Source organism: Teleopsis dalmanni, chromosome 1 (assembly GCF_002237135.1).
Source record: "Teleopsis dalmanni isolate 2A chromosome 1, ASM223713v2, whole genome shotgun sequence".
Classification (NCBI taxonomy): domain Eukaryota; kingdom Metazoa; phylum Arthropoda; class Insecta; order Diptera; family Diopsidae; genus Teleopsis; species Teleopsis dalmanni.
In genome coordinates this window covers 104,086,162-104,099,119 of record NC_051846.1, presented here as the reverse complement: position 1 = coordinate 104,099,119, position 12,958 = coordinate 104,086,162, and the positions used below count along the sequence as shown (strand labels likewise).

General features: G+C 35.9%; 1 protein-coding gene across 1 annotated transcript in view; it reads right to left on the bottom strand.

Annotated features, from left to right (window-relative positions):
• The window catches only part of LOC119664073 (E3 ubiquitin-protein ligase HUWE1), a 99,772-nt gene that overhangs the window by 11,032 nt on the left and 75,782 nt on the right, over window positions 1–12,958 (bottom strand). Inside the window, exon 12 of the mRNA XM_038073635.1 lies at window positions 11,287–11,546. Within this exon, the coding sequence (XP_037929563.1) occupies window positions 11,287–11,546 (260 nt within the window). The remainder of the gene's footprint in view (window positions 1–11,286; window positions 11,547–12,958) is intronic.

The following is a 12,958-nucleotide window of genomic DNA, read 5'->3' as shown; positions in this document are numbered from 1 at the left end:
TGAATCCCTTTAAAAGCACTTTTATTTCGTTAATAAAAGCGCATAGCCTAACAGAAGATCAGATCTAAAATCCAGATGAGCCAAGTCTTTTTTGGACAACGTTTCCTTCTAAAACTTTGGCTCGCAAACATGAAAGAGCTGCACCTGGGCGGAAGCTTATGTATGATATATGATATAAATGTCGATTATCTTAAAGGGAAACAAAGTAAAATTACTAATTTTTTAAATAGAATTAATAATAACACAAACGAAATAAAAACTATTGATTAATGTGTGTTAATCTGTATATCTATACATTAACATCTAATACAAATTAGATAAGCTTCTGTAATGTAATTTCCTTATTTCTAATTTTTTTGCATGTATATATAAGTTAACACCTAACGAAGTTGAGATGCCAGTCTCATCAAGTATGTAGGGTGCTTGATTCTCCCCAGTTGCTTAGAACGACCAGTAGAAAAAACACGAGTGAAGTGAGCACATCTATGGTAAATCATACAATTTTGCATAGCAAAAAATTAGATTTACCGTCAGTGTGATTTTGGACTTTCTTTAAGATTAATGAAGTTATATTATAAAAGTAAAATACATATTATTAAAATTAAAAATATTTAATTGTGTTTTTTATTGCATTGCAAACATTACATAAAAACAAAAAATATACATTTTATATTATAAATTAAATGTAAATAATAAATTTGTTTAATAAATGTTAACCTAAAAACAAAACTTATGAGTTATGGGTATTTAGAAGAATATTACCACAGCAATAACAACTACAACAGCAACAATTACAATAGTAGTTGCCTACCAAATATTTACACAACAAACACAGCAACAACAAACGCTGTTACTGATGCCGTCGCTACCACACATGATTCTTATGGATTAGAACGTGATTTTGAATTTTACAAAAAAAGAGTATTTGACAAAATAACGTGAATAACAAATTTTTATCTCAAATTTACGAATCCTTTAATAAATTAAACCCGTGAATTGTGCAAGATTTAATGGCAGTACAATTTTAAACATAAGTGCATTTATAAAACAAAGCTTAATAAATTTTAATTAATAAATAATTAAAATAAAAAAATTAATTTATATAAGTTAAGATAAATTCATACATAAATTTCAATCATATCAAACATATTAATTTGAGTTAACTCAAATATCGATATATTCATATTAGTTAATAATAAAAATAAAGTAAATTATACATTTATATTTTCTGAAAATCTGTAACAGATCTCTCAGCATTGACTCAAACATGATTAAATTGGTTCAATCACTTTGACAAGCAATTTTAATTTAATTGAGTATTGCATAGATTGTAAATAATTAAATATTACTAAATACTAGAAATAACGAGAAATGGAATGGAGGGATGGAAGATTGAGCAACGAACAATTTCCAGACATAATTAAAAATAATTAAAAAGCAAATATAAAAAGAACTGCAAAAAATATTTCAGAATATATTCAGTGAAGTACTCAACTTCGTGCTATACCTCGTGTTCGTTGTGAGATATTGACTCTGTTTACATTATTGTTAAATAATATTAATATATTAATATTTATTTAATAAAAATAACAAAAAAGAATTAAAACATATTTAACATTTGCGAAAATATATTGAGAATTTTTTATATTTTCAACTAGTCCACGCGGTTATTAAAAACGTGTTTATTCTTAATAAAGCTATTTGTCATAATACGGAATTGTAAGTTGTGCTTATGAACTCAGCTTTCAACAGCTTGTTGTTGGCGGTTTGTGTCCGTGATATAAGCTTATATGATAAGCATAAGTGAAAGCGTAATATAAATCTACGGCAGCTTTCAACACGGCCGCGTCAACTTACAATAAAATTTTTAAGCCGGTAGTGCATTCATTCGTTGTTTTCTCCTTATTTAATTTTTATAAATTTTTAAGAAGACGCAGAGCGTATTTGTTTTATTTTCGGCTAAGTGCACATTTCTTTATTTGTGCATTACAAAAAAAAAAAAAATCTGTTGGAGACGGTTTGGTGTTAATTGGAAATATCCACAATAAAGTTGGGTCGTCAAAAATGGACCATTTTTTGAACGTGAGTACCAAACGAAAAAACAAAAAAAAAAGTACCAATTTTGGTACTAAAGTACCATAAGTGGCAACCGTGCATATAATATACAATACACAAATATACTAATAAATATAAATATAACAAAATATAAGTATATATACAATTAAATATAATACAAAAACAAATAAAAATGATATATATTATAATTACAAATATAAATGTCAATGATAATTACTACAAATGTATACAAATATATTGTATAAATAAGAGTAAAAAAAAAATTTTTTTTCCTTTTATTTTGTTTAATTATTTGCAGCAACACTCACCGGGAATGTGAGTTGTTATGTAAATAATGATCAACATAAGTCAATGATTATGGAAATGCTCCACGTACGATTTTTTCAAAATCGAAAGGAAGATAACAATAAAAAAAAAAAAAATTTGGACCTTTTTTTACAGAAATGGTACCTTTTTAAACCAATTTTGGTACAGAAAAAAATTTTCAAGTGGCAACCGTGATTATATGTATAGTTGCATCTATATATTATCTATATTTACATTCATACATTTATTCACATTTATTCATTCATTATTATATTTATATTTATTTTGAATTTATATTACTCTGATTTATATATATTTATCTTTATCTTACCTACTTTTATCTATTTTCCACATTTTTTTTTTTATATATATTTTTATATATATTCTCTTCTTTACTCTTTCCATTCAAAATTATTTGTACCTACCAAACTTATTATTCCCTTGAGTTTATCACTTTTCCTTCGCATTAATGTAAGATAGGGACGGAGACCCGCAACCTTGTAAAGGTAGACGACCTCTCCAACTCCTTTGCTGAAACGACCCAGGACTGTCGCTTATCCCCAAAATCGTAAACTAGTTAATGAGCAACTTGCGTCCTTGTGGGTTCCAATTCTCCCACTCCCTCTACTGTTTCCTCGGCTTCGGCCACTAAGTCTTCTAACCCACCAGCCATTACGGCACGTGGCGTCAATGTCAAAGAGCTTGGCTCCTCCATCAAATCAGCCTTTCCTAATGCCTCTTATGAGTTTAAATGCATAAATGACACGACCACTCGTATCCTTACTAAGAGTAAGGACACCTTTTACAACATCAACTCTCTGTTCCATGAGCAGAAAGTTGAGAGTTTTGCCTCCATTCCTTTAGAGGACCGAGTCACTCCTGTCCTCCTTAAGAACTTCCCCTCATCCTATGATGAGGATGAGGATGATGATGAGGATGACTTGAAGTCGGCCTTGGCGACTGGCTTACCTCAGTTCACCTTCTCGAAAGTCTCCATGTTCACTCCACCTGCGCGCTTCACAAAGCGTAGCCTCTCTAGATATGCCAATTCCTATATTTGGGAGCTCCATCCTGTCCCTTCCACAGACACCAAGTCCCTTCTGAATGTTAAGCGACTTCCATCGCTTACATCATCATTTCACTCGAGCAGAAATCTCGTAATGAGATCCCTCAATGCTCAAATTGCCAACGGTATTTCCACACAGCCAAGCTGTGTACCTATCCTCATCGTTGTGTGCACTGTGGTGAGACACATCAACGTGGCGAGTGTCAACTTCCTCCTCCAGCCTTTGATCCAGTTACTCAGGAGCAACTTGCAGCCACTATCCCTAAGTGCTGCAACTGCGGCCAGACTAGTCGTCCAGCCAATTTCCACTGCTCCAAATATAAGGAGCTGCGTTCTCTTCGCGCCACTAAATCTCGTGTGCAAAAAATTACACCCCTCATGTCTATTGACTTGAGAGCTCCATCTAATTTCATGAGACCTGGTGTCTTTTTTGCCTCTGCGGCTAAAACCGCAACCCCCAAGTCCATTTCGCTGCCTAAGGCAGCTAAACCTTCCCCTATCCTTGCTCCTGAGCCTGACTCCTTTCGCCCTGATGTTCAGGGAATCTTCGCCTTTGCTGCAGGCATTAAACAGCACTGCAGCCTTCTGCCCCATTCTGACAAGAAAGCCTTTCTTGTCCAGAAAGTCCTTGAATTGGCATTGAGATGAATGATATAAGGGTCATTCTCATTAATGTTAATTCTATACACTCCAATCTTAGGCGTACTCTTTTTGCGGATTTTGCTGAACGCAACAACCCTCAACAACCATCATCCTTGTGACTGAAACATAGCTCATTCCAGTCGCCATTTTGGCAAAAGACTCTCTCAAATGTTCTAGGATTCACATCCCTTCACTTGTTTCTCTTGAGGCGGTTGGTGTTACTCTTTCTCTCTCGAACCGCCCTGATCTCAACATCTTTTGCATCTACCACACATCCTCTATTGCTTCTTCCATCGACCCATGTGCACTGGGAACTCTTGTGTTCTTTGTCTCCTAACCCCTTTCTTATCGGTGGTAACTTTAATAGTAAGCACCCCTTTTGGAATAATTCTGCCTCTTGTTTTAGCGGCACTTGGCTCTTCAACTGGCTGAGTAGTACCCAAGTCAGCCCTATTCTAACACTTCTTTCAATAATGTGTGTGACTGACACATAGATGGCGGCACTAATACTAAATAAATATTTTTTTTTCGAAAGTGGCAACCTTTTTAGGCTTATTGTCAAAATCATATGTTAATCCGACCATTTGCTTACAAGTTACAGTGCTTTAAGTGACGCTTCTTTTGAGTTTTCAAAAAAAAATGAATTCAAAGCAATTCCGTGTGCTGATTTATCATTGTTTTTTAATGAAAAAAAATACTGTTCAATGCCAGGAATAGCTTGAAAAACATTATTCGAACTTTGCTCCATCAAAAAGAAGCATTTGTTATTGGTATGCTGAATTCAAACGTGGTCGTACAGACACCGATGACATTCCATCTACTGGACGGCCAAATGATGCTGTTATGTTATTCCGGAAAACGTTGAAAAAACACTGAAAATCATTATGTCCGACCGTAAAGTGAAAGTGAGGGAGATTGCTGACATTCTACAGATATCAGCAGGCAGTGTACACACCATAATACACGAACATTTGGGTATGAAAAAGGTGTTTTCCAAATAAGTGCCGCGTTTGCTCACACCGGAGCAAAAACAACAACGAATCGATGATTCAAAGAGCTGTTTGGACATGTTTACGCGCAATAACTCGGAGTTTTTGCGTCGGTACATCACGATGGATGAAACATGGATCCACCATTTCACTCCAGAGTCAAATGGGCAGTCTGCTGAGTGAGATGTAGCCGGTGAAAGCCGCCCAAAGCGACCAAAGAGGCAGCAGTTGGCTGGCAAGGTTATGGCGTCTGTATTTTGGGATGCGCATGGAATAATATTCATCGACTATCTCCAGAAGGGGAAGACCATCAACAGCGACTGTTATATAGCGTTATTGGAGCGTTTGAAAGACGAAATCGCAAAGAAACGGCCTCATATGGCGAAGAAAACAGATTTGTTCCACCAAGACAATGCACCGTGCCACAAGTCGATGAAAACGATGGCAAAATTTAACGAATTGCTGCCGCACCCACCGTATTCCCCAGATCTGGCCCCCAGCGACTACTGGCTCTTCGCAGACCTCAAAAAGACGCTCCGTGGTAAGAGATTTGGCTCAAATGATGAAGTAATCGCCGAAACTAACGCCTATTTTGAAGGCAAAGAAAAATCGTTTTACAAAGGCGGTATCGAAAGATTGCAAAAGCGTTGGAATGATTCTATCTCCCTAAAAGGGGACTATGTTGATAAATAAAAACGAATTTTGGCAAAAAAAAATGTTTTAATTAGTTAGTCACACACATTATTGAACGAAGTGTTAAGTGTGGTAGCTCCTTCGGTTCCGACTCATGTCAATAGTATCATTGACTTTTTTTTTAGCAGATAACCCCACGTGTCATTGATGGCATATCTGACCACCAAGCGGTAAGGTTTGCGCTTCACGACTGCAGAGCTACTCGTGCCTGCCCTCGCACATTTTTTAACTTTTCCAGCACCAACTGGTCGGAGTTCAACCTCACTCTTGATCAGCTCCTTCTTGATTTGAGCATTCCCGAACACAGGAACATGACTCCTGCGGAGATCGATTTTGCTGCTCTTACCCTTGAAAGCATCTTCGCCTCCGCAATTGATGAGCATGTTCCGAAGGTGCGTGTTCGCAAATTTTATCAAGTTCCACTTGATGCTGCTACCCTTCACCTCATTAAACTGAGGAAATCGCTTCGCCGCAGGCCTTATCGCTTTAGACAGGTTGCTTCCACGCAAGCTCATGCGTTTCAAGAAATCCTTAAGAACCTTGACACCATAATTGCCCAGATGATCAACCAAGCCAGGTTCAATTCCCTTAGTGCCACCCAGTGCCGGTCTGACGTCTTTAGTACGATCAGGCAAATCTGTGGATCAAATAGGTCCATCTCTGACCTCCGCTATGGCAACACCATAGCGTATGATGACCTTGATAAAGCCAACGTCTTACGGTTGGCCTAGGCGAGCGCCACTTTACGTCCACTACGAATTCTGTAGTGCATGGGCTTTTTAATGCTTTCAATGAAAGCACTGTTATTTTCTCCCCGCAGTTTCCCGCTCACTGCATCAATGTTGAAGACACTCAAGGGTTTCTCACCCCTTTTGATCTTATTGACATGCTTCGTCTTAAAGCCCCTAAAAAGTCATCTGGCACTGACTGTGTGTCTTTCTACGCCATGAGGCGTTTCTCACCACTCTTTTTTAAAAAGTGCGCCATGTTCTTCCACCATGCGTACAACACTGGTTCCTTCCCCCAGCCATGGAGGAAGGCCATAGTATGTCCCATTGCCAAGAGTGGCAAACCTAAAGCTGACCTATCGTCCCATTTCTCTCCTCAACTCTGTCAGTAAGCTTTATGGGACTTTCATAGCAAGCAAGCTGAAGTCTTTCTCCTCAAGGAATAATATTATTCCTTCTTATCAGTTTGGCTTTAGGAGCCAAACCTCCACTCTTCATGCCCTGCATCATCTCCAAAATGAGATATGCACAGGTTTTTTTCAATAAGCAGCCCACTGTAGCACTAAGTGTTGACATTGAAAAAGCCTTTGATATTGTCTGGTTTGAAGGTTTAGTTTTAAAGCTTCATCAGTTCGGCTTTTCCTCTACGCTCTGCAGTGTGGTCCACAAATTTTTGTCCAACAGAACCATTCAGGTTCGAGTCGGTTCCTCTCTGTCCTGTGATTTCCCCATCGACGCCGGTGTCCCTAAAGGCTCGGTTCTAGGACCTCTCCTTTTTAACCTGTTTATAGCAGACATTCCTCTCCAGCGGGCCCCTGTTAAGCAAATCTGCTTCGCAGATGACTGCCTTGTTTTCATGCGGTCATCTAATCCTCACCGCCTTTCCAATGAGCTTAATGTCCACCTTGGATCCCTCTTCGACTATTACACCAGGTGGAAGATTAAACTCAACCCCTCTAAGATCTCTGCCATTACCTTTCTTGGCCAGCAGCGTGATCGTCCTAGAGGTTTTAGCACCTCTAATATTAAGCTTAAGCTTAACAACACTCCAATTCAGCTTGTCCCCAAGCTGAAATATCTTGGTATTGTCTTCTCATCTCAACACAATTTTATATCACATGTTGACTATGCCATCCGTAACGCCTGGTTCAGGCACACTCAATTCAAAACTGCACTTCGAAGACACAACGAACTTAACTGCAAAGTTAAGTTAATCTGCTATAAGCAGCTTATTCGTCCTCTCCTCCCTTATGCCTTCCCTATTTGGTCTGCCATCACTTCTGCTCAGATGGAAAGAATCCGCCTGTTTGAGCGGAAACTTCTCCGTGATTGCACCAACTATAAGCGCAAGCCTAATGGCAAGCACTTCTCCATCTCCACTCTGTATGCCAATGCCAAGATCACTCGTATTGATTAGTACCTTTTGGCACTCGCCCGTAGGTATCTCACCTGGCTCCACGACCTCCCTGCTGATGTCTCTTGTCCAGATACCCTCCCAGTAGACTTTGTTCTAGCTTTACGTTTTAAACCTCCACAGTATCTTCTCCACTATTTTGATGAGCTGGATCAAAATTTTCTCGCTATTCCTCTTTTTAACCGCGGCTTTCGTGACCCTGGTCACAAAGTATATCACTAGTCTCACACCCGCTAACTAGCCGTAAACCCATCACCTTCATTATTATCCTTTCTTCTTGCTTTCTGACTTAGATGAACCTAGTTCACTAGGTATTAAGTCTATCTATTTTCTCTCTCCCCTGATTACTGGAATGAAGTTCCCACATTGCTGTGGGAAAGATTCCTAAGAGGTGGTTTTAGTGGGTTCAAGTCTTACACTGTTCAAGTACTGATGCTTTCCACCTACTGCAAAAAAAAAAAAACATTTTGGCAAGCACATCATCACAGGTGGCTGAAGCAATAGTCACATCGGAAAAAATTAGGTATTCAATCAACAGGTTCTCTCCTTATAAGTTGTCAGGTTTAGACAGTATCTTTCCCATTAAGTTGCAAAAACTGCAAGTCTTAGTGGTTCCATGGTTAGGGATAATATACAAAGCGTGTCTAAAATACAGTTATATACCACTTAGTTGGAGGCAGGTTAAAGTCGTCTTCGATCATGAGTCCTCCAAAAATTACAGGCTAACTTTATTCTTACTTAAAACAATGGAAAGGCTCATACAGCTTTACTTATGACTAATGGTGGAACGTTTTCCAATCTCAAAATACCAGCACGCTTACCTCAAGGATAGATCTACAGAACAGCTCTACATAAGGTCATTCGAACTGTGGAAAAATCGGTTCATATTAAAACCACACCGCTACTGTGGCTGCTGGTCGTGGATAATATTCTCAATATATTAGATAAGATTAGTGTGAAATCAGTAGCGTACGTGGACGACGTGGTTATTCTAGTGTCGGGTATTTTCCCTAACATAATAAGCGATATTATGGAAAGTGCCTTGGTTAAGATAAGTGCCTGGGCCACAGACAGTGGACTAGGTATTAACCCAGGAAAAACTGAAATGATGCTGTTTACCACCAAAACCAAGATACCGGCTTTCAGGTTGCCTTCACTAAAGGGCAATAGTTAAAACTATCGCAAAAAGCCAAATATCTAGGAATATTGTTGGATAGTAAGCTAAACTAGAAACACAATGTCGATCTTCGTATCAAGAGGGCATGTATAGATTTTTATTCTTGCAAAAGGATGTTTGGTAAAAAATGGGGGAATCGTCCCGATCGTTTGCAACAGCGGTGTTATGACACCGCTGTGACAAATGTAGTGTGGTTATCTTTATTGATCCTTGAATCTTTCACTACAAAATCGAAGATAGTGAAAGAATGTAGAGAGGTAATCGACAATCTAAATCAGTTGGCTGCCATCACTCTCATCTGAGTTCCTGACAGTGACGATTGCTCTAAGGTGCGGAGGTGTGCGGTGAACACCCAAACATAATTTGCAAAATGTCAAATAACATAGGTATATAAATTTATTAGGTATCTTCACATCAAGAATTATTATTAATTATTACATTTCCATATACATATATATTCTAAAAGTTTTAGCAAAAACAATTAAATATAATTGTCTATGAAAACTCAATCAATTTGCTTCTGTTAACTGCTATACTTGTTAGGTGTGCTTATATATTTGCAGCTCAAATCACAGAACATTTCTATTTTATTTCGTCTCTCCCCTTTGTGTGCAAAGAAGTTGGCCGCACATTCATACGTTGCATATAAACAAAATAATGTGCGTGTGCTCCCGTTTGTAATATCAGAGATAGAGATTTATATAGTGGGAATTGTATGAGAGTAATTTTCTGTTCTATTCGAATATCAACTGTATGCATACGAATCCAACATGATGATTTGCCAAAGTGATTGCATGAGCGGCTGAAGTTTGCAGCTCATCTCACCATACATTTCTATCACATTTCGTCTCTCCCCTTTTAACAGTAGCACCCACGAATTTCTGTTCTTACTGTGCGGAGTACTTGTGCGCACATTTGTACGTTGCAAGTGGGTTTGATTTTGTTTGATCACTGGATAAACATGTATGGTTCTGAGTTAAAACTCTTTTGTTTGAAAAAAGTTGGTTTGATGTTACAAGTATATGAAAAGTTTTGTTTCTTCCATATTGATATAATATTAAACTTATATATAAATTATTAATTTAATTTGTTTAATATGTTATTTTGTTAATGAATATTTAATATAATATTGCGAATATATTGTTGCCTAATATAATATGGTTATTATTAATAAAACATCTCATATATTTTAATTTAAGTGGTACATGTAAAAAAAACATTAAAGAAGAGCCGCACACCCTTGCAGATAGGGCACGCGTCGTCACTGGTTCCTGATCATAGGAACATCGAAGAGAACGAGAAAGCTGACAGTTTAGCCCGCTCTAATGTTTCCCTGTCCTTGGCGGTACCGATGTATATTACTCTAGAGGTCATTAAGAGTAGTACTCTCTACTTTATGCAACTTGCCAATAACAAATGGAAACCACTTAGGTCATGTGCGACTTCCGGGTTAACATGGCCCACCTATAATAAAAATCAATCTTCGGAACTCATCAAAAAAGACGGAGTAAACACTGCAAGGCTTACTGCAGCTCCTACTGGTCATTTATGTGTAGGAACTCATGCAGAGAAACTGCGCATTCCATATAATACTCACTGTAGAAGTTGTGGAAACCCGCAGGAGAAAGAAACCATACTGCAATTTCTTAGGAAAATATTTCTTTAATAGTTTATCAGACCGTTCTTTGGTGAAGACGACAGACCTTTTAAATCACCTAAATTCGTCGCGATGGATTTAATCTGTACTATTCTATAATAGGGTTCTTGCGAGGAATGTGGTAGCAAAACGGCTAATTGAGATACATGGAAGTTATCTAATGGCCTGCCACTGCAACCAACCAACCAACATACCAACCTCTGACGTAATACTCATAAATAAATTGTATCATCTTTGTAACAAGTAAAAGTATTAATGAGTCACGTGCGAAAAGTATTTGATTTTTAGATTTTCATGCTGAGATGGTACTCCGGTAGAGTAAAATAGTATAAGTAAAGTAGAGTTAATACTCGAGTATGACTCGAGTTTTGAGTACTTATTGTAGTTCTTTGCTATACATATATGTAGCACTGAAATATCATAACATGTAAAAAAAACTTATATATTCGATCAAGTTTTTTAATCTTAATCGTAAATTATTTATTACTGTGTATGTAATTGTATATAGAAGCTTGATTAATCTGCACAGAGTACTTACACTGCTATTGTTTTCAATATTAAAAGAAGTATTTAGCTCATTCTCGGTTATTAAACTGTCTCTTTCTTCAAATTCATTCGTTAAATTTTCATTTCCGCAACCCCTTTGTTCATTTTCGTTTGTAGCAGCATTGTCGATATTGTTACAAAAACCATCAGCATTCACACTTGCAGCATCAATTGTTTCGTCTAAATTTGTTACATTGTGCACATTATTGTCATTTCCCAATGTTGAAATATGTAATGAAGTGTTCAATGGAACTAATATTAAAAAAAAAAAGATTTTAATAAAATTGAAAAAGGAATTAATAATTAAATTATTAAAAATTAAGCTAATAACTTTGCCAATAAATTACATACGTTTATAATATACACTAATAATTATTATTACTGAAATTTAAAATTAAATGTAAACCTAATGGATGCATTGGCCAGATAGTACTACAATGGTCGATTACTGGAACTATATCTATGAAATGTTTTACAATTTTTGTCTGGATCATGTTGTAATAAATCTGAACAATTCCATCTATTTGGCTGCGCTATGGTGTGTATTAAGGAAGATTGAGACAAACTACAATCTATAAGTAATGTCTGCAAGAATGAAAATCGTTGAATATAAAGCAAAGCACACAATTTTAGTCTGTTGTTAAGTTTGAAATAAAAAACTGTAGTGGTATTTACAAAAAATAGACGGAGCATCAATTATTTACTCAGCATAGATAATACAATGAACTTGGGCTAGTAAAATCGGGCTGAAAAATATGTACGACAAAAATACAAAGTCCTCCTTTAGACAAATGGGCACGAAGTCCTTAATTGAAAATTAATGGATAGGAATTAAAAGAAGTGGTGAACATTTAACCACTTAGTTATTGTAATACTATCACTTAATATATGGGAGTTTGTTCCCTGTTCCCATGTTTGCTATTCTGAATAATTTGGGAATGGGAGTTTTGTTTCCTGTTCCCAATTCTGCTATTCTGAATCGCATGGGAATGGGAATTTTTTCCCAATTTTGCATAAATTCTTTCCCAAGCAAATTGTTGGGAAGACAAGTTAAAAAAGTATTAAGAATGGTTTAATTTAATATAAAAGTAACTGAAAATGATCAGATTTTTGAATATATTTTAATAAAATTATTATTATAATAAAATTATTACAATAAATTAAATATTTTCAAAGTTTTATTTTTTTATTTTATCCACAAGAGTTGATTAGTTTTCCGAATATATTTTAATAAATTTAATATAACTACATTTTCATTTAATATATTTTATTAAAATTATTATTTTAATAAAAGTATAACAAATTTCAAATATTTAAATTTTTATTTATTTATTTTATTCACACGGGTTTTTTTCACTAATTAAAGTGTTAACTATTGTTTTTAAAACAATAGATAATGAAAGAAACCCAAATTCTGAAGTAAATGGGATTCCTAGAATAAATTAAAATAAACTTTTGCAATTATGCGCAAGTAAAACATTCCTTTTTTATTGTAACATCTGCACAATCATAAACTATTATTAGTTTATTAATTTAAGGACATTTCTATCCTAATTATAAAAATAAATACGAGTTTTGTAAACAAGCTCAAATTTTAGTTAATTTGATTTGACATTAATAATTTCAATTAATAAATAAGATATTTTACTTTGTTTTATTGTATA